The 25,447-nt window shown below is 40.1% G+C and overlaps 2 protein-coding genes across 2 annotated transcripts in view; one reads left to right on the top strand and one right to left on the bottom strand.

Moving 5' to 3' along the window:
- mast3b (microtubule associated serine/threonine kinase 3b) overlaps positions 1-10,268 on the bottom strand; it is a 43,823-nt gene extending 33,555 nt beyond the window's left edge. Inside the window, exons 1-2 of the mRNA XM_046049501.1 lie at positions 9,689-10,268; positions 7,151-7,240 (exon numbers count right to left, since the gene is read on the bottom strand). Of these exons, the coding sequence (XP_045905457.1) occupies positions 7,151-7,240; positions 9,689-9,735 (137 nt within the window). The 5' untranslated portion in view covers positions 9,736-10,268. The remainder of the gene's footprint in view (positions 1-7,150; positions 7,241-9,688) is intronic.
- An 8,585-nt stretch (positions 10,269-18,853) lies between these two features.
- LOC123971007 lies at positions 18,854-24,194 on the top strand. Its single transcript, XM_046049502.1, has 5 exons — positions 18,854-18,965; positions 20,690-21,001; positions 22,371-22,517; positions 23,870-23,916; positions 24,002-24,194. Exons 1-5 carry the CDS (start codon positions 18,896-18,898, stop codon positions 24,146-24,148), a joined length of 723 nt encoding a protein of 240 aa, XP_045905458.1. The 5' UTR covers positions 18,854-18,895; the 3' UTR covers positions 24,149-24,194.
- The last annotated feature ends 1,253 nt before the right edge of the window (positions 24,195-25,447 follow it).

The raw sequence follows: 25,447 nt of genomic DNA, 5'->3' as shown, positions 1-25,447 counted from the left end.
AAGTAGTAGCAGAGTATTTTTCTGTCAATCGACAGTAAAGTGATCAAGTGCTAGGCTTCATAACATCAGCTTGCTCCTCTTGTACTTCTTGTTGTTTTCAGTCAGCATCAGGATCTGTCCTAGTAACTACACTTGACAGTTTGATGTAAATAACTGCACACGTTTGTCGCATCTGAAAAAAATAACAAACTGCAGTACATTTAATACATTTTACCGTAACTCTTTTAGATTGGTAATCAAATGTGTCCCATAATTCATCGCACAATAGTGACATTTCTTCTTTGCATTATTACAAGGGCAGTAATGCAGTTTATAGTTTCCATTGCAGATTTGTCCATAAGTCATATCGATCATGCACATGAGCAGGAGACCATTCAGAATTCATAAAACCGAAGTTGCATTTGTAACTTTATCAAGTTCACATCTTGAGCTACAAAGAGCAATGCATTTGTGTGACGGACAGGATGATGTTGGCAACCGCAGGAAGACCTAAGGTTTCCGAAAATCCTCTGAACACTTGCAGCTCTGCAGTTACCAAAAATAAATTCATGGGCGAGTACAGATAAGGCTTATGATACTGAACTGAGATTTCTTTCTCTCTGCCCACTGAGATTTAACTCAACCGATGAGATTATTTCCGCCTTCACAGCAGCTCTGCCTTGAGAAATGTTTATGTAACTACAACTCTAATCTGCGGGCAGATGCATAACACACAAGCACGGCCGCGTCAGACGAAGAGGGAAAACTGGTGAGAGCCAAAATACAAAAAGGAAACCTCCTGTCAACAGACTGAAGGCTGAAGGGAGTGTGTGCTCCGACAGCAACAGCAGGCCCAGCTTGAGCCACAGATGTCCAAGGCCCAAGTGTATGTGTGTGTATTTATATAAAGGGAGGGAGGGGGTACTAAATAATCCTCTGGTTCTGAAAAGAAGGATCAAACTTTGACGCATAACAATCAACTGAGCAGATTTTGCTGTGACACCAGGGTGAAAGGTCCACAATAGTCCTTAAATTATTAGTCAATTAATCGAATATAGGCCTGACAGAAAATTAAACTATTTTAATAATTGATTAATTGCTTATGCCATTTTCTGAGCGAAAATGCCAGTTCCACAATCTCAAATGATTGTTCGCCATCCTAAAAATCTACATTTTTTGCAGTTTTCAGTTTCTCAAACATGAGGATTTGCTGCTTTTCCCTGTTTTATATGATTGCACACTGAATATATTTGGGTTTTGACATAACCTTGGACTCTGGGAGACTTTACTGGGCATTTTATAGACTATTAACCAAAAAGACAATTGACGAGATAAATAAACAGGCCAATGCCTCAGTTCATTCAGTTCAACAGCTGCAGCTTTAAACACCAGTAATCTAACAGTGAACATGACAAACAATTAACTATGTCCTCCAGTCAGTTTATATCTTCACACCAAAAGACACCAATATAAAGAGAGAAGTTCTTCATATGAGAGATGTTTTGTCTTCCATTGGTCCATCTGCACAGTTGTTATGTGTCAACTGCATCTACAGTTTATCCAATGGGACTTGCTGTTGAATTCAATTTCAAAGACAACTGTAACATTAACGTTAACTTAACTAACAATTATTGCGTCTAATATTTGCAAACGTAAATGGACTTTACTTAACGTTAATATGGCCCTTTTCTAGTCCTACGACCACTCGCTTAAAGGTGTTACCTTTGAAAATATTCTTTTTAGAGAAAATATTAGCTGCTTTCAGTTGCTGTTTTCTACACAAAAGCATTTCTATCGGCACACACTCAGGAATAAGGTTCACCAAACGTTAGAGCAATCGGCTTTGTGAGAGGAGCTAGCTTATGTTGGGAATGTTTTTATTCATAACGTCCCTGTGAAATCTCACAATAACATATGACATAATGTTGACATAACAAAATCGCAAACGAACCGTCAAACTATAACGTTAGCTCGTGTTCTTCCAACATCCGAACTCTTCCAAACTATTAACGTTACCTTTTCGAGCGCTTCAGCAACGCTCCCGGAACAAAATGAGACTTGTTCTGGCTAGGTACCGCGGACCAGTGACTCGGATCCGACATGCTGGAGGGTTTTTTTTCCTTTAACCCCCAATTCAAACTTAATGGTGATTTCAGAAAACTGAAGCACGGGTCGCTGAGAAACCCACTCCCCCCGCTGCTGCTTCTGCTGCTGCTCTCCCCGCCATCGCCTCGTCTCCTCGGCTGTTCCTTTTGTATTCACACCGAGTCTAGACCCAACAGCTCTGAAGCTCCCGTTACATCCCCCGGTCGCCTCTCTGGCCGCGGTGCTGTCCCGGAAACATTAAATCCATGGGGGGTTGTTTGGTGTGTGTGCGCGTGTAACACGGTTCACGCGGCAGTGGCACACGTTTAGTTCGGGCCAAACAGACGCTGCTGGCTGCGTGTGTGTTTCGGTGTGAAGCAAGCGAAAGCGTGACGCTGCGTTCAAGTGCTGCTCGTTCCCTCCGGCTCCTCACTGCTGCTGCAAACTATAACTGCTAAATTAACCATTTAGTCTATATAATGGCTGAAAATAGTAAACGAAAAAGGTGATTACTTCAGATTGCTTGTTTTTCCCAACCAACAGTCCAAAGCCCTTTCAATTCTTTAAAATAAAAAAACAGCAAATCTTTCATTCACATTTAAAAAGCTGGAACCATTCCTGCTTGATCAATGATTTGTGTTTTTGATTGAAAATTATCAGTACAATTGCTCATGGGATTGCTGCCTTTCCTACAAAGCAAAAGTTTGATTTTATTTTAAGTTCTGGCTGTACAGACCCCAAAAAATACCTAGAGTGACTTTGGTAATTTTGGTGTAATAAGGTTCACTGGCACTTTATTTATACGTTTATTGTTTCCAGCACCCTCTTGGAAAAGAGATTTTTATTCTCAAAGTGCCTTTCCTGGTTAAATAAATAAATGTTTAATAAAAATTAAATAAAGGTTTATTTAAAAAACAAATGGGATAACGCCAATGTCCTTATCAGGCAAGTCATGCCATTCAGCAGCCATCTTGGCAACGCCTCCGGGCAGCTATTTCGAACTAACAAAACCAGGCTCCTATCTGAATGAATGGGGAGAGAGCCAGAACTGCACTTAAACTGGTCACCGGGACATAAAACCTACAGGAATAGAATCAGCAGTAAAATCTAATAAAAATCGCTGACCACTTTGCCCCAAAATGACGTTTAAAAAGCAGTTTTCCCGATCGGTTATCCTTCTACGACACATGCGTCACCACGCAGTAGAAGTATATGTTATGTTTCCCGCGTTGGCTATTAAAAGCAGACGATTGGCTTTTATCGTCTCTGATAACGCTCATTCATTAACAGACAAAAGCCTAGAAAGAGCCCAAAAGACTATTTTCTTCTGTTGTCCCTGTCCTAAAAATAAAATACAGTAACATTACTTACTACTAAGTTCACATAACATAATAAAAACCATGCAAAGATGAGTGAAGTACATCTATGAATTTATCACCTGTCGTTTCGGATTACTCATGTTCTTTTCTGTATTACTACTATCCCTCATTGTTGAAAAGCAGCACTGGGGAAATTTTCAGTTTGATTCAACAGCTGCTAAAGACTTTGCAACAACTTTGATCACACAGCAAAGGAAGGCAGACCAAAGAACTGAGGCTGCTAAGGATAGTAGGAGTGAAATAAGTTCAATTCCACAGCGACTCTTACATTGCACAAGTGCTACAAAAACAATTTACAGCTGAACATTGAACACCGAAGAAACATCTTCTCTAGTTAACATCTTATCTATCTATTTATAGGCTACATTAGTATTACACAGCTGAGTGGCAGAGATGCTCATAGTTCTGTGCCATGTCTGATACAGTACAGTACAGTTATCCCCTTCTGTAAGTGGAGATGCAGAGTAAATTTTAGAAATAATAATAATAATAATAATAATAATAACTAAAAATTGTGATATAACCCTATGAGGATATATAAAAGATTGTGTGAGTTTCACTGTCTGAACATTTGAGCTCACTTTTTCGATTGAACTGATTGCAAAAAAAATTACGCAATCAGTCCATGTCATCCATTACCACATCAGTCTTGTTCAAATATATGAGATGTTGCCTGTTTTTGAGACATTGCCCAGCATTGCCCAGCATTGCCCAATTATTATGTAGACATTTTGGGCCAAAAGGACCCTGAAGAATATTTTAAGAGCAATTTATACATTTTAAAAAATGCAATATATGGTTAGGGCAATCTTTACTTCTAGTACAACATTAAGCTAAAACGTGATGTTTGACTGCAGACTATTTGGTCAAAGTTAGAGTTAAAGTCAGAACCATTGCCATAGAAACACTTCCTTCATGTTGACCCCTTTGGTCATGTTGGCGATTTCCTACAGAACTTGAAAGTAGCGTTAGTTGTTCTTGGGTTATACCATGAGGAGTATGTTAGAGGGAGGATCTTAGCCAAACTTTTAAACAGTGGTATATTCCGGTGCATATAGTACCTCTAATGAACCTGTTCATACCCAGGCCAGTATTTATATAGAATACCCATTTTAATTTAATTTTATATCAGAACAAAAACATCATGCAATGTACACTGTATGTGGAATGCTGAATCTGAATACATTGTGAAAATTTATTTATTTATTTGGAATAAGCCTCTAATTATCCTCAATTTAAAAAAATAGCTAAATGCTATTATCAATGTGCTTTTTTTTTTCAAATAATAAATATAAATAAGATCAAATCCAATACTGACAATCCCTATAAGTTGCAAGGAGTCAAAATCAAATCTCTCACTTTTGGAAATGATACCTAAAACAAAAGTAGTATACAGTATGCTTTCTGCCTATATGACGATGTTTTCCAATGTGAGGAGAACTGTATGTGTGTATGTATGATGATTATTATCAGAATGCTGCATGTCTGTGGAGTTCACTACTTTCCTTTAATAAACATTAACATGATTTAAAAAGTCCCCTGCTTTTCATGTCTGATTTGTTCTTTTTTTTCTTACATATAAACATTACTTGACGAATGATGATGTCATCAAGACCTCTACATATTCAGTGTATCACAACCAAAGTTTGATGTAGGGAAGCAATTTACAGACCAAATATTGAATCTAATGCAAGAGAATGAACATGTTTCTAGATGGTGAAACAACAGGGGGGGTCTCCAATGCAAAATGCTGTGAAGAGAGCTGCCAGCAAATGTGCAATCTGCCATACTGTGGCATCAGATTACTTAGAATGTGTGAAAACGGCATGATTATTATCGCATCTGAGAGGTTTTTCCTATTAAGATTTGCTCATTTTTCCACAGCAAAATGGGATTAATTACTGTTCAGTGTACGGTGTGATAGCCTAGCACTGCTCACACATCCAGAAACATGCTGGATGCAGCCTCCTCTGTTTGCGGTGTTGCCTTCCTCCACAGCACACAGCACCGTTGCCAAGCAACTCACATAGACTTAGAGACAACTAATAAATGATAGGTCTTCACTGGTGAAACAGAAGCATCTTAATATACAAAAACAACTCAGACTTACTGCATATTTCCATTTGTATCTCATACTTTTTAATGAAGTTATCCTATCTCTACTCGGAAAACCACTCAGCAGAGATCACTTATGTTTACTGTTATTGTTTTATTGGGGTCTGAAGATTAAAGTTTTACTCTACTCCTTCATGTTATTTTTGTGAATTTGTAGTATTTTTAAAACAGTTCCTCAAACAGTTGACAAAACAATCACACCAAAGGGTTAGCACAGATTAGCAGATATTCTGGAGCTTTTGTCACATCACACTATCTTGTTGAGCAAATGGGGTTTGCCCCAGTTGTCATATTATTGTTCTCATGATCCTGCATGCTTTGTCCAAAGTCTGCCTGTTTCTGTTTTATGTTGAGAATCAGTTTGCGTCTGGGTGATGGTTTGTCTGCATTTCTGGCCGTTCTTGTTTTACTTTGTAGTGTCAGTATCTGCTTGTCATGTCTGGCATTGCTTCCTGTCTGTGTCTTCCCTGTCTTGATTACCTGATGTGTCTCACCTGTTTATTGTATATACTGCCTGCTCTTCCATCATTGCTGGATCATTGCCATGTCATTTTCAAGCTGTGTGTCACCATTACGTCTAGTGTCTCTGCTTGTGCTGGCTGGTTAAAGTTTGGATTTACTATCATTTGGATAACTATTTGCAATGACTATCTGTAAGCCAGTAAGATACTTTTGGATTAAACATTGCAAAATGATCTGCAACTCTCCCCATGTCTTGCGTTTTGGCCCTCATCTGCTTTTCCTGCCTCGGCACTCAGACCAATCTGACAAGTGTAGATTAAAGATGAGATTGTGTGATACGATTAAAAGCACTGACACAGACCTTGTTGTGAGATTGTTTGTCAACTACTGTTTAAAAAGGTTACGATTCTTACCAAATAAAACAATAGTATTTTGAAGCAGCATATATGATTCAATATTTTTTGTGACATCGCAAATAGTATGGCATCTTCGTTGCTTTTGGCGTTATGAATTAGTAGATGTTCACTGGTACACACCAATACTTCCAAAACCAAACGAGGTTAAAGCACAAGACTAGTAATATTCTATACTTTTGTTATTACCAACAAATCCCATGAAAAAAAGACTAAAAACAGTCAGTTTTAGTCAATCAATATATTCCTACTTAATCCTGTCTGTGACTCTGAGCCCCAAGTCTGTCTGCTACTAAAGATGTAAATCTTTAAAAAGGGATCAAGAATACATAGTTTCATTTTGGAAAATGTTTTTAAAACAGCTGGACACTGTAGTTTTAAGCAAACATGACGCAAACTGGAGTAAATAGTTGTTTGTTGGGGACTATTTTCACCGACAGATTAATACACATTTGGTGCTCTAGTAGTAGGGATTGAATTAAAATAAACTATAGTACCTGACTGTGGATAAGTGTGGCTCTTTTATGTTTTTAGAGAACAACGGAGCTCTATGGCACAGATGAATTGGCTTGATCAAGCTTTCGCTACACTAAAAATACTTGTTAGGTGGATCAGTTAATTATTGGTTTTGTGATGAACTCATTCGTTGATGAGATTTTTTTTTTAAAAACACTTAGCATCTATAGAAACAGTCTGTGTGTGAGCTGGTTGTCTTACCTCCAGGGATGAAGGGTTTGTAAGGGGCTGCAGGGGCTGCAGGGGCTGCATGGGCTCAGGAGGGTGGGGCTTTGGCAAGTGGGCGACAAACTGTAAAGCAAGACATGTTCACATTGATTAGTGTACTGACTCAGCACCTCAGCACACCAACGTCTGACATCAGACAGCAGCAGAGCTTTGGTCAGAGGTTAGAGATTGATGCCTGCCTCTCACTGACTATTGCCAACAGCCGATACTGACACTCTGTATCTATCTGCCGAGTAATGCTGCTGCCTCTCTTTTAGCATTGTTTGTTACAGGGTGGTTGGATGCAGCAGTGGGTGCTCATGAGCTCAAACAACACAGGAAGTTGACAGCTGGGTGTCAACACAACAGAAAGGAAGTTATGCATGTTATGATGTTGATATAGGCTTGACTTCAGAATCAATTTGACAAGGACCATGTTCTTCAAGTTTCTAAAATCCTCAAGAACAATACACTTTTGGGTTCCTGAGCGCTGTATACAAAAGAAATCCTCAGACTGTCCTTAAATAAATATCATTGGCTACCATTTCACATCTTAGCGCACTATTTTTGCATCAAAACATGCATGCTCATCCATCCTAAGGTCTGACCCAGCGCCGAAGCTGTTTTCTATTGATTTCCCTGCTCAGTTGGAAGCTCTGCCTTGTGGGCTGCACAGTGCTGCTATTGTCTCACTGCTGCAGAGGCTTCCCAGGGCTAAACGCAGCACTGGCTACCACAGCACTAATGAACGTGTTGTCATAGTAATGCAGGGAGGATGGTAGGAAAAAGTACTCCTTGCACAAAGACTCCTCACTCTGTAGTGCCGCCTCATAATTACACAAAACATGCAACTCACTGGATTTTGTCTTGACACATTTTCTCCTTCAGAAACCCTAAACCAAAGCCCTCAATGGTGCTTGAGTGAGTAATCGTCTGTCATTTCCATTTTGTCTGCACTTCATGGACACTCCTGTAGAGAGTAGAAAACCTCAGACTGACTCACTGGTGTCATTCACACTGAATTTCTGATTTGCTCAGATGTTGAGGTCGTTCAGGGAGATTCTGAAATCAAGTGGCAGCCACAACCTTTCCGTGGCAAGATAGCAGCAGGATTGTCTTTACTGCAAAAATAACCATTGCGGCAAGCAAATTTAGACTGTATAAAGAAGCATCACCTATTCCAAGATAATGTTTATTTCTAGTCATTTGTGCACCGCTGGTGGCGAACAAGCCCATCCTGAAACCTATATGTCACAGATTTGTTTCAAGCAAATGTGTGTCTGGACTGATGCGTCCATCAATAGCCAACTATCAAAGCCTGAACCTCCTCCTGAGTGAAAAACCTCCTCTGTATCTCAGCGCTGCGCGGCGAGCAGCTAAGTGCCAGAAAATTAAAATGAAACAAAAACAGCACATGCTATGCTGTGGTGATCCATGGAGGAGGCAGATGGATCGATCAGAGAATGGGCTTGTGAGCAGGGAGCTCCTACGCCTTATGGATCAGCATCTAATGGGCAGCAGGTACCCCCTCCCCACAAAGAAAGGCTACACTCTGGAGGAAAAGTGGGCAGATCTAAGACTGCAGCCATGTCCTTTGATGAAGACAGGATTTACAGGTTTGCAATTATAGTGAAATAAAATATCTGTTCTCCCAAAGACTGAGAGCCATTTGTCTGTGTTGGTGATGTGAGGGGGAGCACGTGACTCATGAAGGAATTGGGGGACGAGGACTTCATGTGAGGTTTAAAAAATAAAGGAGACAATAGAGCTGGTAAAAAAAAATAGAACATCATGAGGACAGAATTCACACTGAGGCATGAGCTGTTCCTTTGAAACAAAGTGAAACATTTGGTTTGTCCAAAGTTAAATGAACTGCATTGAGAAACTGAAAAAAGTATTTCCACTGATATGAGCTGCCAAAAACGTTCGACAAAATATTTCAAGCTCCTCATCTTCACAACTTCCTTTTTGTTTCACTTGTTTGGTTTTACAAGTTTAACCTGCCATGCCTTGCCCAAGGTCGGAAAGCTGGGTTTCTCCACATCCAGTGGGATAAATCAGTTTAAAGATTAATAGCAGGGAGCAATTGTGAGCCTGAGTTTTACTGATAATGCTGAGAATACTTGCATTTCAATACATATTGGTTACAGGTGACACACCTGTAACTTCCCTTATCTGCTAAATAGTCCTGTTTTAAAAAATACTACAAATGTTTCATATTACAAAAGAGTAATTTAAAAATGTTAACTAGATAATGAAGCCTCAAGCAAACCATAGCCCTTTGAGAAAACATGAGGGCTTATTTGCATTTTCATCAGGCTCAGCTGGTTGTTTTGGTTTCACAGCTGGGAGCCGTGTGACAGTTGTGGTTTGAACAACAGCCACTTTCTATTACAAAGTGTGTGTTAACACTGGTGTACACAGGAGTACCATCAATATATGAGCGCATCAACTATTATTTCACCCTTATTACTACTTTAAATATAACTTGCGGTTTCACACATGCACAAAAATATGAAAAGCAGAACTTACTCCAGAGTCAGAGAGGGGATCTTCAGCTTATCTCGCCTCGACTTCATTCTTGCTGAACACCAAGCGGGGCTTCATTTACCACAGCGCAGCACCACTCGGGCTCACAACCGGCTTCCAGCCACTCATCGCTGCGGTGGGTGACTAAAAATAACCCGTTTAACAGAGTATCGTTTACCTGCGGCTTCAGCGGATTCCGGAGAGATTTTCCGTGGGAATAGATGCGACGAGGCGCCGCGATAGTTTTGCGCGTTTCGCTTCTCGTCTGTCTCCAAGGCGCACGGGAGAGCGACTGCCACGGAACCGAGGGAGCGATGGGTCACCGCTAACCTCCATGTGACTGGTGCGGAGGGAGGACGGGAAGGAAGGAGGAAGGGGGGAGTCTATTGGAGGGGGATGGCTATATCTATTTGGGCAGTCATCACACAGGTTGGGTGAGGACGGAGATGTTGGCGTTTGGGTTTAGGCCTATGTGTAATTATCAAACCTGAAAAAAGAAGGGGAACAATGGGGTTCGGTCAAATCACAGCCTAACATCTCATCATATAGCCTAGTGTAGGCTATCTTCATGTCACGTGTTTCTGTCATGCTGCCTCTGGCGACACGACGCCAAAATAAAAGTTTTCATTAATACTGTTTGTTGAGACAATCTATCTCTCTGTGCGTGCACTGAAACAAAATTAACTGAGTCGTAAACACTGGCAAGCTGCAGGTCGTGATTTGGCTACTAGGGAATACCTCCGCTGGAGACCGTCAAGTATGCGTTTCTCACTCTTCTATGGCAAGCCAAGCAGTTAAAAAATATGTGATTTTATTTTAACTCGTAATAACATGTTGATTTTTCAACAGTTTTCAACAGTTGATGTAAAATGTGATCTCAGACATCAGTTTCACATAATTCTGAGCCATTTGCCCATTCTAGTGTGACAACAATATCCTACTTTAATAAGAATTGAACAATAAGAGGTCTGTTTAGATTTTAACCATAGAACATATAAAAGAAGTGGATGTAGCCAGTGACATCACCCAATGGTTTGTTGGCTACCATTTTGAAGCCTTGAGTTTGGCATTTTGGCCTTCACCATCTTGTTTTTTGGAACCAAAAGAGGCCATATTTGGACGAAAGAGTGGAGCTCAGGAGAGACATACATTGCTACGTCTGACAGGTCTCTGTGGTGGTGACATGTCAATCACAAGGTAGCCATGCCCTAAAGCATAGCTGTGTTATCATCTATTTTACTCTAAATGGGACCATAATTTACAAAGTGAATATCATTCTGTATTGAAGAAGACTTGAAATTAACGATTGGGACTATAAACTCATTAGGAAAGTGTTTACTAAAACAGTAAATCAAGTTAAAAGTAGGGTAATTTTGTCATAGACTTCTATACAATTGGAATCCTTTTTTAACCAGTGGAGTCGCCCACTGATGGCAGTTAGACAGAATGCAGGTGAAACCACTTTCACATTGAGTAGTATGTAGCTGCAGTACCGGAGTCTGCAGTTTCAGGACTGCAATCCTAGGACCAGAACATGCATTTCTAGGACCCTTGTTTACTTTGATACTGCCAGCTAGCTGGCTGGCTAGCTAGCCGGCTGGTGGTCCTACATACTATTGTCCACATTGGCTTCACCTTTCAAACCTGGTGGTTCCCACTGGGTTTTAACAAGCGACATTATTAGTTATAATGTTCCCCCTGTTGGTCATAGCCCTAAATTAAATTAAAATCTAAACAAGAAGTTTAGTTATTTTCCACAAATAGATATTCAACACCCATTCAAACTGTGTGGTCAAATTGCTCAGAATTATGTGAATTGATGTCTGAGATCACACATTGTTAATGTGTTTCCATATATGCGTGTGTGTGTGTGTGTGTGTGTTTGTGGAGGCTCTGCCCTGCATGCCTTTATTTTCTGACTGTGATGTAGGAACCCATTAATTGCATTGACAGAGTCAATTTCCCCAAGGAGGCAAGGAGTGTGTGTGTGCATGCAGTCGCGGTGCACGTGTAACTAAATCAAATTTCTGAGCATCTGTAGTTTATTAGGTACTCCTCTGGTCTATGCGCGCACGAGACAACATCAGGTGTTTTTTTACAGCATGCTTGAGAGTAGATTTCCAAAGTATGTGTAGGAGTGTGTTTATGTGAGAGTGTGTCAGAGTGTGTTGGTTGAGATGTATGTGTTTGCAAGTGCTTGCTTCAAAGTCAATTCTTTTGTAGCCCACATATAGTGCAGGTGGGTGTGTGAGTGTGTGCTGATATCCAATAATTGCATACTTGAAAGTCAATTTGTCAGCATCCAATTTGTGTGTGGCTGTGTGTGTACATGTTTTCATGTTTTTCTGTTGAATGCCTGCATCTCCAACGGTAACATGAGATGGAGATTACACCAGTGTCTTCCTAGTTGCTAGGGAGCTGGTGATGGTTTGCCTGTTTGCTAGAAAATGATCATATGAGAGAGAAAGAGAGAGAGAGAGAGGGAGAGGGAGAGAGAGAGAGAGGGGGAGAGAGAGCGATTCAGGGTTGTTCTCCTCCAGCATGATTGACATGATCCAGCATATTTGACGTACTTGTTGGATTGACCATGCTGTTTGTTATGGGAATCTATAATAATATAAACTGCCTCTAGAAATCAAAAGAAAGACCAAAGATCCAGTCACACACTGGAAGGCTTCAGTTGATGTACTGAGAGAATGGTCAATAGTCTAGTCTAGTCTAATCTATACAGACAAAATAATATGGCATCACAATGTTGCAAGAGAACAAAGAGAAAAATTTAAATTGTGGGACAGCTTTGGCTTTGTGTCTGAACCCACCTGTTAAACCTAATGAGCAGGAAAAAAGTCTGTTGTGTGTGTGTCTGGTGTGTGTTTGCACTTGTAATCCTACAGGACACAAGATTTTAGCCAACAGAGCGAGGACATTTTTGGAGAGTGAGCACATTTTTGCTGGTCCTCCCAACTTCCTCACAACAAGGGCTGTTTGAAGGTTAAGACTTGGTTTTAAGGGTTAGGGTAAAATTAGGTTTTGGTTAGGGTAAGGTCGGCATTTTATTTGTGATGGTTATGGTAAGGGTCCAGTGAACACATTATGTCAATGAGGGTCCTCACAATTATAGAAGTACAAGGAAATGTGTGTGTGTGTGTGTGTGTGTGTGTGTGTGTGTGTGTGTTGGGTGGTAGGTAGTGAGTGGTGGATGGTGTATAGTCTTGGTGGTGGTGGTGGGGGCTTCCCATTTCCGATTGCTTGGATATTGTTTTGTTAGAGCAGCATTTCATAGGAGAGTCAGTTTCTCAGTTACCATGGCGATAAGGGCTTTCCTGCTCTTCCCTTCCCATCAGTCTGTGTGATTCCTCCTATCTCTGCTCTGTGAGATGAAGCTTAGCTAAACCCTGTTTCAACAAATGTCCCTCAGCAAATGGCAGCCAAGTCAGCTTTGGGGTTCAATATGCTTTAAGCCACCTCCAGTGATCTGGACTGTTTTCAACGTTACATCATGTTTTGTTTTGTTTTGTCTTTTCTGCTGAACCACCCATGTAAAAATACAGAGTAAATTACACTATAATAGAAACAGTACCGAACACAGTAAATTAAATCACGTGCCTACAAGAATCTATGTTATGTGTACAGCACACACAAATAAAATTAGTGTAGAGTTCCTCTTTAAAACATGTTTTCACAGAAACTCAAAATACGGCCTTCTGGGTAACTGTAGCTGGCAGATTGAGGCTCACAGACATCCAAAATCTCACCCACAGATACTGAAGGATTAAATAACAAGCGAGAGGATTCAGGAAGGAATCACTGTTCACCAAAACCTGAGAAACGTGAGGTGAGGTAAGTGTTCCTGCATGGGAGGAAAGGAAAAGAGGAGGCCATATAACTATAATTCACATTGAGGACATGACTAATAACCCATTGACACATAAGCTGATTAATGCTAACCAGAGCAGATTACGCAAAGATTATGCAAATAGTTTACAATAACAAAATGCATACAAAACAGGCAAACCCTGCCATCCAAAAATCTGTCCATTTTTCTTTTTGTTCATCTTCTTCCCTACCCTGTCACCTGCCCCCTGAGAGCATGTTGTTTACACTGCCTGGTAGTATCCACATGCAGCTTTATCTGCCCATGTCCTCCTTTCCTGCCATACAGCTGATGCTTCCAGTTTGAAAAGCAGGGCCTCCACATGGGTAAATGTCTCAGCAAAGCCAGATACACACACACACACACACACACACACACACACACAGTGAACTGAAGATGCGTCCCCATATGACATAATAATGGCTCCAGGCTTCAGATGAGGCACTGGAAGCACATAATCTGAGGCCTTGATTTATTTCTTTACTGACTGCATAACAAAACCACTGAAACCTAGTCTATTGTGTATTTGCTGCAAATATATGTGTGTTCCATGGTTTTATTTATTTGAAAGTTAATAAATAATAGACGCAAATGGATGCTGCATCACAATACAATGGTAAGATTAACAGCTGAAGAAAAGGACTTGCACAGACAACCTATTTAATGAGGAAAAGATAATATGAAAATGACAAGCTAAATAATTTGAGCAATTATTGTAAACTGAGTAGCAACAAGAGTAAGAGTAATGAAACTGAAGGAATATCACAAAAATATTGTGTTCTTGTTGCTGAATAACAGAAACAGTGACAATGGCACATAACATGATGTAAGATATGTACAAAGGAAGTTATTTCAATAAGCAGTGATGCAGGAAATGAGGAAATAACATCACACGGGAAGTGGGTGGCAATAAGTGTGAGCATGTGTGTTTGTATGTTTTTGTAGGAGTCTATGTGTGTGAGAGTGAAAAAAGGGAGGTGTGTCTAGAGTTTTACAAGTTGTTTGGATCAACTATTCAGTCCACAAGATGGCGTAGAAATACAATAGTGACAGTGGAATAATCACATCTGCATCTAAATCTACAGTACGTCTTGTCAGAAATGTACATTCCAAATGAAATATGAAGTGAGCAGAATGAGACTGCTCTTTGCTCACGAGCACTCTGATTGGACATTTGGCCCTAATGGACACATGTTGACAGATGCAGGAACGTATTATAAACTGGTAAGAACAAGAAGTAATAAGAAGCTCTTTCCATTAAGCACTGGTTCTTTTAAGGAAAAATGGATTTTACTTTAGCTGATGCACCACTGAGAGAGTTGCTTATGAAGAGCAAGAGTGAGAACAATGCTGCTTTTTCATTTCATTAGACTGGTACAGCACACTGCAGCTGCACCATAGAATGTTTGGCCTAATTTGAAGACAAGTCTTAAATATATACATTTTAATGTAGAGAGTAGTGATAAAGGGTACACTTTTAAAGGTGACATATTATGAAACATGGATTTTGCCTTGTCTTTGTATGGATTTGGCAGACGGAAATGTTATTTAGGCTATTTAGGCGATCCTCCATGGGGGTTTAAAGTCTACAGATAAACAAACCTACACAAGCAACTTACATAATGTACTGTAGCTTACTGCCCAGTTTATGTTTTTTTGGGGTGGGTAGTCAGGCAGGTAAGGAAATAGTTAATTTTAAATTTGGTAGTTGCTACACCCACCACAAATGACTTTCAGTAGTAGAAATTGGGCAAGGGACATTCAGGGATTTAAATGGAACTCACTAGCCCTTGCAACAGTTTTCCAATGCAATGCATCACAGCATTTATAGCCATTGCTAATTTTCAATACCCGTCCCTAGAAGCATTGACTGCCAGTTGTAGGCTTAGTTATTTTATGGAGAACTGGCTTTTACTTTAGCTGATGCCACCGTTATTTTCCTACACTGCCTTAACCCTCTTGGGCATGGAGTTCACCAGAACTTTTCAGGTTGCCACTGTAGTCCTCTTCCACTCCTCCATGATGACATCACAGAGCTGGTGGGTGTTAGAGACCTTGCGCTCCTCCAACTTCCGTTTGAGGATGCCACACACATGCTCAATAGGGTTTAGGTCTGGAGACATGCTTGGCCAGTCCATCACCTTTACCCTCAGCTTCTTTAGCAAGGCAGTGGTCATCTTGGAGGTGTGTTTCGGGTTGTTATCATATTAGGGCCAGTCTCCAAAGGGAGGGGATCGTGCTCTGCTTCAGTATGTCAGAGTACATGTTGGAATTCATGGTGTAACTGTAGCTCCCCAGTGCCAGCAGCACTCATGCAGCTCCTGACCATGACACTCCCACCACGATGCTTGACTGTAGGCAAGAAACACTTTGTCTTTGTACTCCTCACCTGGTTGCCACCACACACGCTTGACACCATTTGAACCAATTAAGTCTATCTTGGTCTCATCAGACCACAGGACATAGTTCCAGTAATCCATGTCCTTAGTCTGCTTGTCTTCAGCAAAGTGTTTCTGGGATTTTTTGTGCATCATCTTTAGAAGAGGCTTCCTTCTGGGACGACAGCCATGCAGATCAATTTGATGCAGTGTGCGGCGTATGCTCTGAGCATTAACAGGCTGACCCCCCACCCCTTCAACCTCTGCAGCAATGCTGGCAGCACTCATACATCTATTTCCCAAAGACAACCTCTGGATATGACGCTGAGCACGTGCACTCAACTTCTTTGGTTGACCATGGCGAGGCCTGTTCTCAGTGGAACCTGTCCTGTTGAACCGCTGTATGGTCTTGGCCACCGTGCTGCAGCTCAGTTTCAGGGTCTTGGTAATCTTTTTATAGCCTAGACCATCTTTATGTAGAGCAACCATTTTTTTTTTAAGATCCTCAGAGAGCTCTTTGCCATGAGGTGCCATGTTGAACTTCCAGTGACCAGTATGAGGGAGTGTGAGAGCGATAACACCAAATTTAACTCACCTGCTCCCCATTCACACCTGAGACCTTGTAAGACTAACGAGTCACATGACACTGGGGAGTGACAATGGCTAATTGGGCCCAAATTCGACATTTTCACTTAGGGGTGTACTTACTTTTGTTGCCAGCGGTTTAGACTTTAATGGCTGTGTGATGTGTTATTTTGAGGGGACAGCTGTCATTTCTTCAGTGTTGTCACATGAAAAGATATAATCAGATATTTACAAAAATGTGAGGGGTGTACTCACGTTTGTGAGATACTGTATATACTGTATATACACACTGTGTATATATATATATATATATATATATATATATATATATATATAGACTGTATGCCCTGATGTGATCCATCACCACCAACCTCATGTAAGGGCTGCTTTTGGAGAAGGCAATAACAGAGAGTGTGACTGCAGCAAGGTAGGCTAATGGTTTAGTTAACTTCACTACAGTTTATTAGCCTGTAATTTCCTACCTGTATATTTTTGCCACAGAAAATGTCTGAACACTCCTAACTCCTAATTCATTCTGTCCGCAAAAGTTTGGACATGTCACGTTTTAAAAGCAGGGCTTAGGACAAAATTCTTTATCCTGTTCTTAGGTCTTCTTTATGGGCCCCTCCCCACATCCATGGCTATTAATTCAAGTACCCTCCTCACCTGAGGGCACTGCAGTCCCCTTTGCCCCCTCAAATGCAATTTATACTTCTGCGTCAAATCGACAGCGTAGCCTGACGTGCACCTCCTCAAAAATGTAACCACACGTCAAGTCGACGCGGACCGTAAGCTCTGTGATTGGTCGGCAGGGAAGCCTCGCAATGTGTCCGAGCCGACAGGAAGTGCCCGTGCTTTGAAGTAACTTTTACTAGCGGTCAAAACAGCGACTGTAACACAGTGGATCAATATATTTGACCGTCACAACCCAAGCGAAGTGACTCGTTTCATTATCAGAATGTGATCCACTCAGTTGATAACATTGATAACAAAAGGCTACACCAGCCGCACATTTACTATTTTACCCCCATTCACGTTAGCGGAGGGCTAAACCGGAAGTTAGCCTGCTCGGCTGGCAAAAGTCGACACAGTGGACTCTGTAGCGCTAGTGCCGACTAGTGTTTGGGGGTGTAATTACAGATTAACGAACACATGGACACACAAGTATAAATGCCTGGCTACATGCATAGCCTACAGTGTAGCTACGCAAGTAGACCCCAACGCAGGAGTATAAATCAAGCTTTCCTACGCCCCTGAGCATAGGTTAACATTTTGTGAGCTCAGGGGGGCATGATTTCTAAAAAAAAGTTATTTATCACTTAATTTCTTTTTTAGCAAAGCTACATTTAAAAAACACACCAGCCCTCAAACATGTCTGTGACTGACAGAAGAAGGTGGATTACATCACCTACAGGTTTGTGACCCTGACAGCTGAGTCATCTTCAGCTTTAGTGGTTTAAGCCACGGGGTCTTCCTCTGCACAAAGTCATCAAATTGTGACTTCAAAGCCCCCAACTTGACTGTGATGTGGTTAAAGTGTTGCTTATGCATGTGTGAGTGAGCGTGTTTGGCAGGCTATTAACAGTATAACAAAAACATTGATTGATTGTGCTGGAACCACTGGTAAAAGTTTTTAGAACTTTAGCACTGTATGGTCTTGGTAAATAAGCATCCCACAGAGTTGGACACTGAAAAGGCACTGAAAGGGCACCCTGGAGGGCACTTTATCAAGCTTTTTTAAGCTGGGCTGTCACCCCAACTGACTGATATCTCAAAAACTCTGCAGACAAGACCAAAACTATTTACATATCTAAGTTTAGGTGGAAAAAAATGGGGATTTTTTACGATGTGAAACAGGGTATAAGCACAACAGCAGTTGATTGGTAGAGAACACATTAAACTCACTAACTTGTGGGCAAACCATTTCTTGCCAAAGACTCGTTACAAGGGTTTATTGTCAGCAAAACGTTAATCCAATTCCAATGTACAGTGAGTTTTGAGACTGTTTTCTATGTATAAAATACAAAATGTCCCTTAAAATATGAAGAAAACTATTTGCTCTTCCTGAACTTACACACATCATGTGAGTGACAGCCTCTTCAGCTGAGTTCCTCACAGTCTGAACCACATGTCCACGAACCTCTTTGAAGTCTTCCGTTACAGGAGGCGCCAGTGATGCTGTAAGTAGATAATTCAGTGTTCGTACAAGTTCCTGTCTACAGTTTCCTCCTCTCAGGCACACAAACTGCTGCTTTAGAGTAAATATCAAACCATAGGATTCAACACACAAAGGCAGCTCATAAAAATAAAAATCAGATCAAAGACTAAAGAGCCAAACCTCGCCAGCCCTGCAAGCAGCACAGTTCTTCTATCATGGTTGACAACATCGTCACAAAGCCTCTTGGGTTAGTTGTGATCATCGCAGCTCACATGGTATTCAATGGTAAGCTATCTTCTTGTGGTCGTTCATGTTTTACAATCCGAAATCTCAGTTTTGTGGGTTTTCAACTGCTACAGGTATATTTTTTAAACTGCTTCATTTAACTTATGTATTATTTATTTCTGCTTTATTCTGTTAGAATTACATTATGTCACGATGACATATGTTGTTATGAGCGCTAATGATACCTCAGTTTCCCAACTGCAATTAGTACCTGTATTGAATGGTGTTTAGGAGTTCCACACAGTTACTGTGCTTCTGAGGTGATTTTGAATAGGAACACAGTGCTCATTAAATGTTAAGTGTAACAAATTGTTGCATGACATCTTCCTCATTAAAACGCGATGCTTGTGTTTAAGATAATAACAGTGTGGCCTTGAGGCAACTTGTTTAATCTTGTGGAATTTTTATAAAATGTTTCCTTTAAAGCTCACTGAGATCTTGAATGTGAAATCAGGAAATACATAAGTCCATAAGAGTTTAAATTATGTCCTTTATTCCTTCATTTTAAAGTGAAACCAGTTCTGGTTCATAACATATATACAATAATGACAGATGGGATACATGGTTAATGTGAGTGGCACTTCAGCACAGCTTAATCAACAGTTAGGATATACAGGAGATATCCTAAATGTTTTCAGAGTCAAGAATTTATTTTATATAACAAATAAAACAGTTTAAGACCACATACTGATATCCAGGGGCGTAGCACAAAATTCTGGACCCTGTACATAGGAATTCTCTATGGACCTCTCACTGCATCCACATCTATTCATTTTAGTATCTTTGTGGGTTCTCTTTACATAAGGGTCCTGTATCCTCAGTCCCCTTTTTCTAAATCAACCAACAAAATGCATTCTGTCAACTGTCCATTTTAACTAGTTTGTTTAAGAAAATAAACTTCAAGTATGTGTCTGTACTAAGCAGAAACTCCCAGGGCAGAAAAGTAAAGCCAACACGGAAGTGATAAAATAGCAGTTCAGCGAAAAATGGTGTTGGTCTTTATAGTTAATTTCCCCGTTCATGACAACTGCATGGGGAGTGAATTGTCAACTCACCTTTTTAAGTAATATTAAAGCTTAATGTTATGCATAATTAAGGGCCAGAGCCACCCACATTGAGCTTCACTCTCTTCAGAAACCAATGGGTGACATCACAGATTCTACGTCCACGTTTTATACAGTCATGGTCTGTACATCTGGGCTAATATTTTCTGAAATACAATTATACATGTTTATTCTAATCAATATTATTATTAAATTCAATACATTTTAAATGTGATTTAAAGGTAGTTTAATCACACCAAATCACATAAATTCTACTAAAGAGCTGAGACGGTTAATGTTAGTAACGTTAGCTTTGGCAGGAGTTTTGCTAGGCTTCTAATCTCCATTATGATTGCATTTACCTTCTTCCTCCTTCTAGATATGTAACATTACAAAATTATGTTGTTCATGAAAATGTATATTCTTTCAACTGCAGTTAACAGCTTGGAACCCTACTTTAGTTTTAGCTTTAGCTAAAGCTAGTAGTGGCTATCTCAGTGCAATTAGGGGTTGTAGAGACAACAGATGGACAAACCAGAGTGCAGTTACTGTTACCTGGGCAGAAATACAAAGTCAGAGAGGAGTAATTACACAGCCAGAGTGCAATTACTGTGGTTTAGCTTATATAGTTATCATTGCATCCTCTTACGCATCCACCTCTCTTGTTTTGTCTCCATACAGGCCCTAGCCGAGCTGAGGTCACTGGGCTCCTCAGTAACAACATCACCCTTCAATTCCCATTTAATGTCAGCATCTCAAATAACAGTCATTTTGCAGTTTATATAGATAGCAAAAAGATTGCTGAGTATCGACAGGGCGACAGGACAGGAGTTTTTGATGTTTACAGCAAAAATACTACTGTATTTTACCACATTACAAATCTCAACCTAAATGACAGTGGATATTATTGGGCCAGTTTGTTTAAAGAAGGATATGCTGAAGAAAGTGACAAGGTGCAGCTGATCGTCAGAGAGGAGAACAGAAGCAGCACGGGTGAGGACAGACTCTAGATTGCAGGTCTCACTTTTAAATTACACCAATATAGATCAATATTAAAACAGAAAACTTATCAGTCTGTGCAGTGTGCAGCATGAGAAGACTGATTTAGATGAACAGCATGTACTCATTTACTGTGGTTCATCGAGTTAACCATCACCCACCACACCACCTTCACTTCCTGCGTAAACAGAGAGAGGAGACCCTTCACAACAATCCCTTGTTTGTCTAATTTCCAAAGTAAATATTTACCAGTCCTAGGGATTACCAGAACATGCTCAATATCTTTGAAAGGATAAGGCTGGCAATATTCTATGTTTTTCTTACTGTCAACAAATCGAACAAAAAGACCACAACCATCAATGAACTGATAACAAGTATGCCTGTATAACAAATGCTGATATAGTGTAATTATTTCTTTGGTTCTTAGACCTTCATTGTTATCCAAAAACTATTAAAACATATTGTAAGCAACACTGTTGTACTGGGTGTCATGTTGCTTCATTATGATGAACATGTGCACTACAGATGTAAACCTGTATCTTGACATACATCATATAATATTGCAATAGTGATATATATTATGATATAAATGGACTGCACTTATAGTGCTATTCTACCTTAGCAGGACAAAGAAGTTTACCTTGCTTCTCATTCACCCATTCACACACACACACACACACACACTGATGGCAATGGAACTGCATTGCAGGAACATACAACATGTGGACAGCGTGACTGGAACCAACCCTGTGATCAGTGGGCAACCTGTTCTACTTCCTGAACCCCAGGAAAGTTTCTACTGAGAAACTGATTAGAGACAACATTATCAGGCTGTCTGTTTTTTGCTAATGCAACAAATTAAAACATTGCTATAAAGCCGTCCTTCGCATGGTTTCTGAAGTCACCAAAGTTAGTGGGATTCATCCTTTAAGGATGAATAGCTGTATGAAATTTCATGGCAATACATCCATTAGATTAACACAATGTTTTTGTCTTTTCATGAAAATGGCTGACAATAAGAAAAATATAGAATAATGACATGCTACACCTTCTCTTTGGCTCACATCAGAGATGCTATTAGGCACTCCACAATGTATTGGTGCGGGTTAAAGGCTCATCTGCCTGCTGTCAAGGTGGTCAGTCAGAAAAGTGATTGTGTTTGTGTCTTAACTTTACTGTCTACTTTGTATTTAATTAAAAAAAAGAATATGTGATTATACTTTATAAGTATAATTGTATAGGAAAAATATAGTCAAACAATAGAGAAATTTCCACTGGGGATATACAGTAATTCAGTATAATTTGAACAGTTATTGCCATGGCACCACTCTGATGGTTCATAATTTCCCTTTAACTCCTACAGTTCCTCCAGAGCTGAATAACAACACAACACCTGAAAACAGTGAAAGGCCCAGTTTCTCTCACATCATCACTGTGTTTGTGGTTTCACCTGTCGTTCTGCTGGCTGCAATATTTCCCTGGTTGATATGGTGTCTTGTGAGAACACAAGGTAAGGAAATTTACGGCCAAAACTGCCAAAACTGATAATTCAGGACTTTAAGGGATATTATCTTGTATCTGATATAGACGTACACTGACCCTAAGTTGCTTTCAGTGTAGCTAAAATAGGAATGCACACTTATTTCCATGCTATACTCTGTCTATACAAAAAATGTCAAATAAATTATTATTATCTAAAATACAATGTTAATGTTTGAACTGATACACCAGGAAACCTATCATTTAACCCCACATCCAGCCCAGTGCTAAATTATATTTTTAGGGCTATGGTGAGTAGTATTTTCTAAATTTTTCAAGCAAACAAAGTAAAGCTGAGAAGAATTATTGTTATTCTGTGGAAAAAAATCTGCAATTGTGTGGTTAGATGCTCAAAATGCAAACCAGTTTGCAGTTTCACATCCTTTTGATACACGCGATGATTCACAGTTTATGAAAAGGCATCCTTCAATATATGTGCCTACTATCACAAAGGGATGGGTAGAAAAAAGTGCTTGCATATTTTTTTACTATTACGAATGCGCTTTCACTTCAGAGACAACCCCCTTCAGCCTACTTTGAGTAGGAACATTGTCGCAATACATTTGACATCCCCCGTGACCTCAGAAACCACAGTTGATGATTTCCCGTACGTGTATACAAATGCAGGCTATTGCTGACTATGCGCTCCTTTATCACATCACACTAATCTGGTCTAACTGTTGTCCACAGACAGCACTGCTCTGATAGCTGGTGGATGGTGGAGATAAACTGTTCTCTTCTGAACCCTGTCTAGCTTATTTGTACTGCCAGATTATAAAGGATAATACTTGTGTTTCCATCAAAGCTTGTAACAGTGGTGCAGGTTAGAGCTAACAGTAAAAGTCAGACTTAAACATAGTTAATAGGTTTATCTTTAGGTTTAACAATATTATTGTCGATTATACTCTCCTATTTGTTTTAGTAATTTATTTGATAAACTTGAACATCTTCACAGAAACATTTGCTGTCCTTTGTTCAGCGTGTGTACCGCTATGGCTGTTGATGCTGATTAATCTGTTAATATGCTTACTGGTTTAAGTATTTTTGCCAAGAGTTAGATAAGAATATCAATAAGCTCTCTTGTCTATGCGTTAAGTATGGACTTGAAGTCGGACACGGTTAGCTTAGCCTAGCATAAAGAGTGGAAGAAGGGAGAAATGTATTTGCTAAAATGTTTAACTGTTAAAGCCACCTGCTTGTTCTACTACGATAACATTTTCACAAAACAAAGATGGTGATGACTGGTACCACATGTATAGCAATGAATACTTTGATTATTTGCCTGACTGACTCAGTATTTCACTTGTTTTGCTTCTTATACAGACAAAGACCAACCACCACCACAGCAAACCTCTAATCACACAGTACAAGTAAGAACACACTTGTCTTTTAGGCCATCTTCAAAGATGTAAATGTCAATGTCATTCTTAAGTTTGACTCTCATCATCTTTGCAGGAAATAGTTGAGGTGTCCAACAATGTGCCTGCACCCTCAGTGGTCTACAGCGTCCTGGACTTTCCCAAAAGACCTTCGGCAGTTTTGGAAATAAATCCAAATGATACAGAGTACGCTGCTGTCAGTTATCTCCCAGAAAAGATGTGAGTGTGACGTGCCACTGAATGTAAACCAGCTGGTCTTTTCTTTGGTTTAAGAAAAGGTATGCAAAATAACTAATATATAATCTAAATAAATATATTTTGAGAAAGTGTAATAAATACTTTTTGTAAAACAATGATGATGAATCCTTCCAGCATGTGGGCTCCTTGCAATGATTAGCAAGCAAAAACGTTTGGAGGGAAATAGTCACTATTCTGCAAGGGTCTTAAGTAAGTAGGTGTCACTTCATTTTCAGTGGTCTCGAGATAGAAATGGTGACAACTGCTGTGGCAAACCACAAGCCAGTACAGTAGCAAACTAACTTCAGGGTCATCTGGCTACTAAACCCTTAAAGGGAAAGTCAGGTGAGACTCTGTATTTTTGTTATTGTTAACAAATGCCATAAAAAAGACCAAGACCAACAATGAATTTACAGTGAGGAAAATAAGTATTTGAACTCCCTGCTATTTTTCAAGTTCTCCCACTTAGAAATCATGGAGGGGTCTGAAATTGTCATCGTAGGTGCATGTCCACTGTGAGAGACATAATCTAAAAAAAAATAATTGAGAAATCACAATGTATGATTTTTTAACTATTTATTTGTATGATACAGCTGCAAATAAGTATTTGAACACCTGTCTATCAGCTAGAATTCTGACTCTCAAAGACCTGTTAGTCTGCCTTCAAAATGTCCAACTCCACTCCATTTATTATCCTAAATTAGATGCACCTGTTTGAGGTCGTTAGCTGCATAAAGACACCTGTCCACCCCATACAATCAGTAAGAATCCAACTACTAACATGGCCAAGACCAAAGAGCTGTCCAAAGACACTAGAGACAAAATTGTACACCTCCACAAGGCTGGAAAGGGCCACGGGGAAATTGCCAAGCAGCTTGGTGAAAAAAGGTCCACTGTTGGAGCAATCATTAGAAAATGGAAGAAGCTAAACATGACTGTCAATCTCCCTCGGACTGGGGCTCCGTGCAAGATCTCACCTCGTGGGGTCTCAATGATCCTAAGAAAGGTGAGAAATCAGCCCAGAACTACACGGGAGGAGCTGGTCAATGACCTGAAAAGAGCTGGGACCACCGTTTCCAAGGTTACCGTTGGTAATACACTAAGACGTCATGGTTTGAAGGTTCCCCTGCTTAAACCAGCACATGTCAAGGCCCGTCTAAAGTTTGCCAATGACCATTTGGATGATTCAGAGGAGTCATGGGAGAAAGTCATGTGGTCAGATGAGACCAAAATAGAACTTTTTGGTCATAATTCCACTAACCGTGTTTGGAGGAAGAAGAATGAT

This window comes from Micropterus dolomieu, linkage group LG05, assembly GCF_021292245.1.
Source record: "Micropterus dolomieu isolate WLL.071019.BEF.003 ecotype Adirondacks linkage group LG05, ASM2129224v1, whole genome shotgun sequence".
Taxonomy (NCBI): Eukaryota; Metazoa; Chordata; class Actinopteri; order Centrarchiformes; family Centrarchidae; genus Micropterus; species Micropterus dolomieu.
The sequence above is the reverse complement of the archived record's forward strand: the minus strand, read 5'-3'. Positions and strand labels throughout refer to the sequence as shown.

What these genes read in the sequence shown, in the direction of transcription:
- LOC123971007 (XM_046049502.1), top strand. Translation starts at nt 18,896, where the DNA reads ATGGTTGACAACATCGTCACAAAGCCTCTTGGGTTAGTTGTGATCATC. An exon ending in GGAGAACAGAAGCAGCACGG is followed by an intron (nt 21,002 to 22,370) that starts GTGAGGACAGAC and finishes TAACTCCTACAG; the next exon opens with TTCCTCCAGAGCTGAATAAC. An exon ending in GTGTCTTGTGAGAACACAAG is followed by an intron (nt 22,518 to 23,869) that starts GTAAGGAAATTT and finishes CTTCTTATACAG; the next exon opens with ACAAAGACCAACCACCACCA.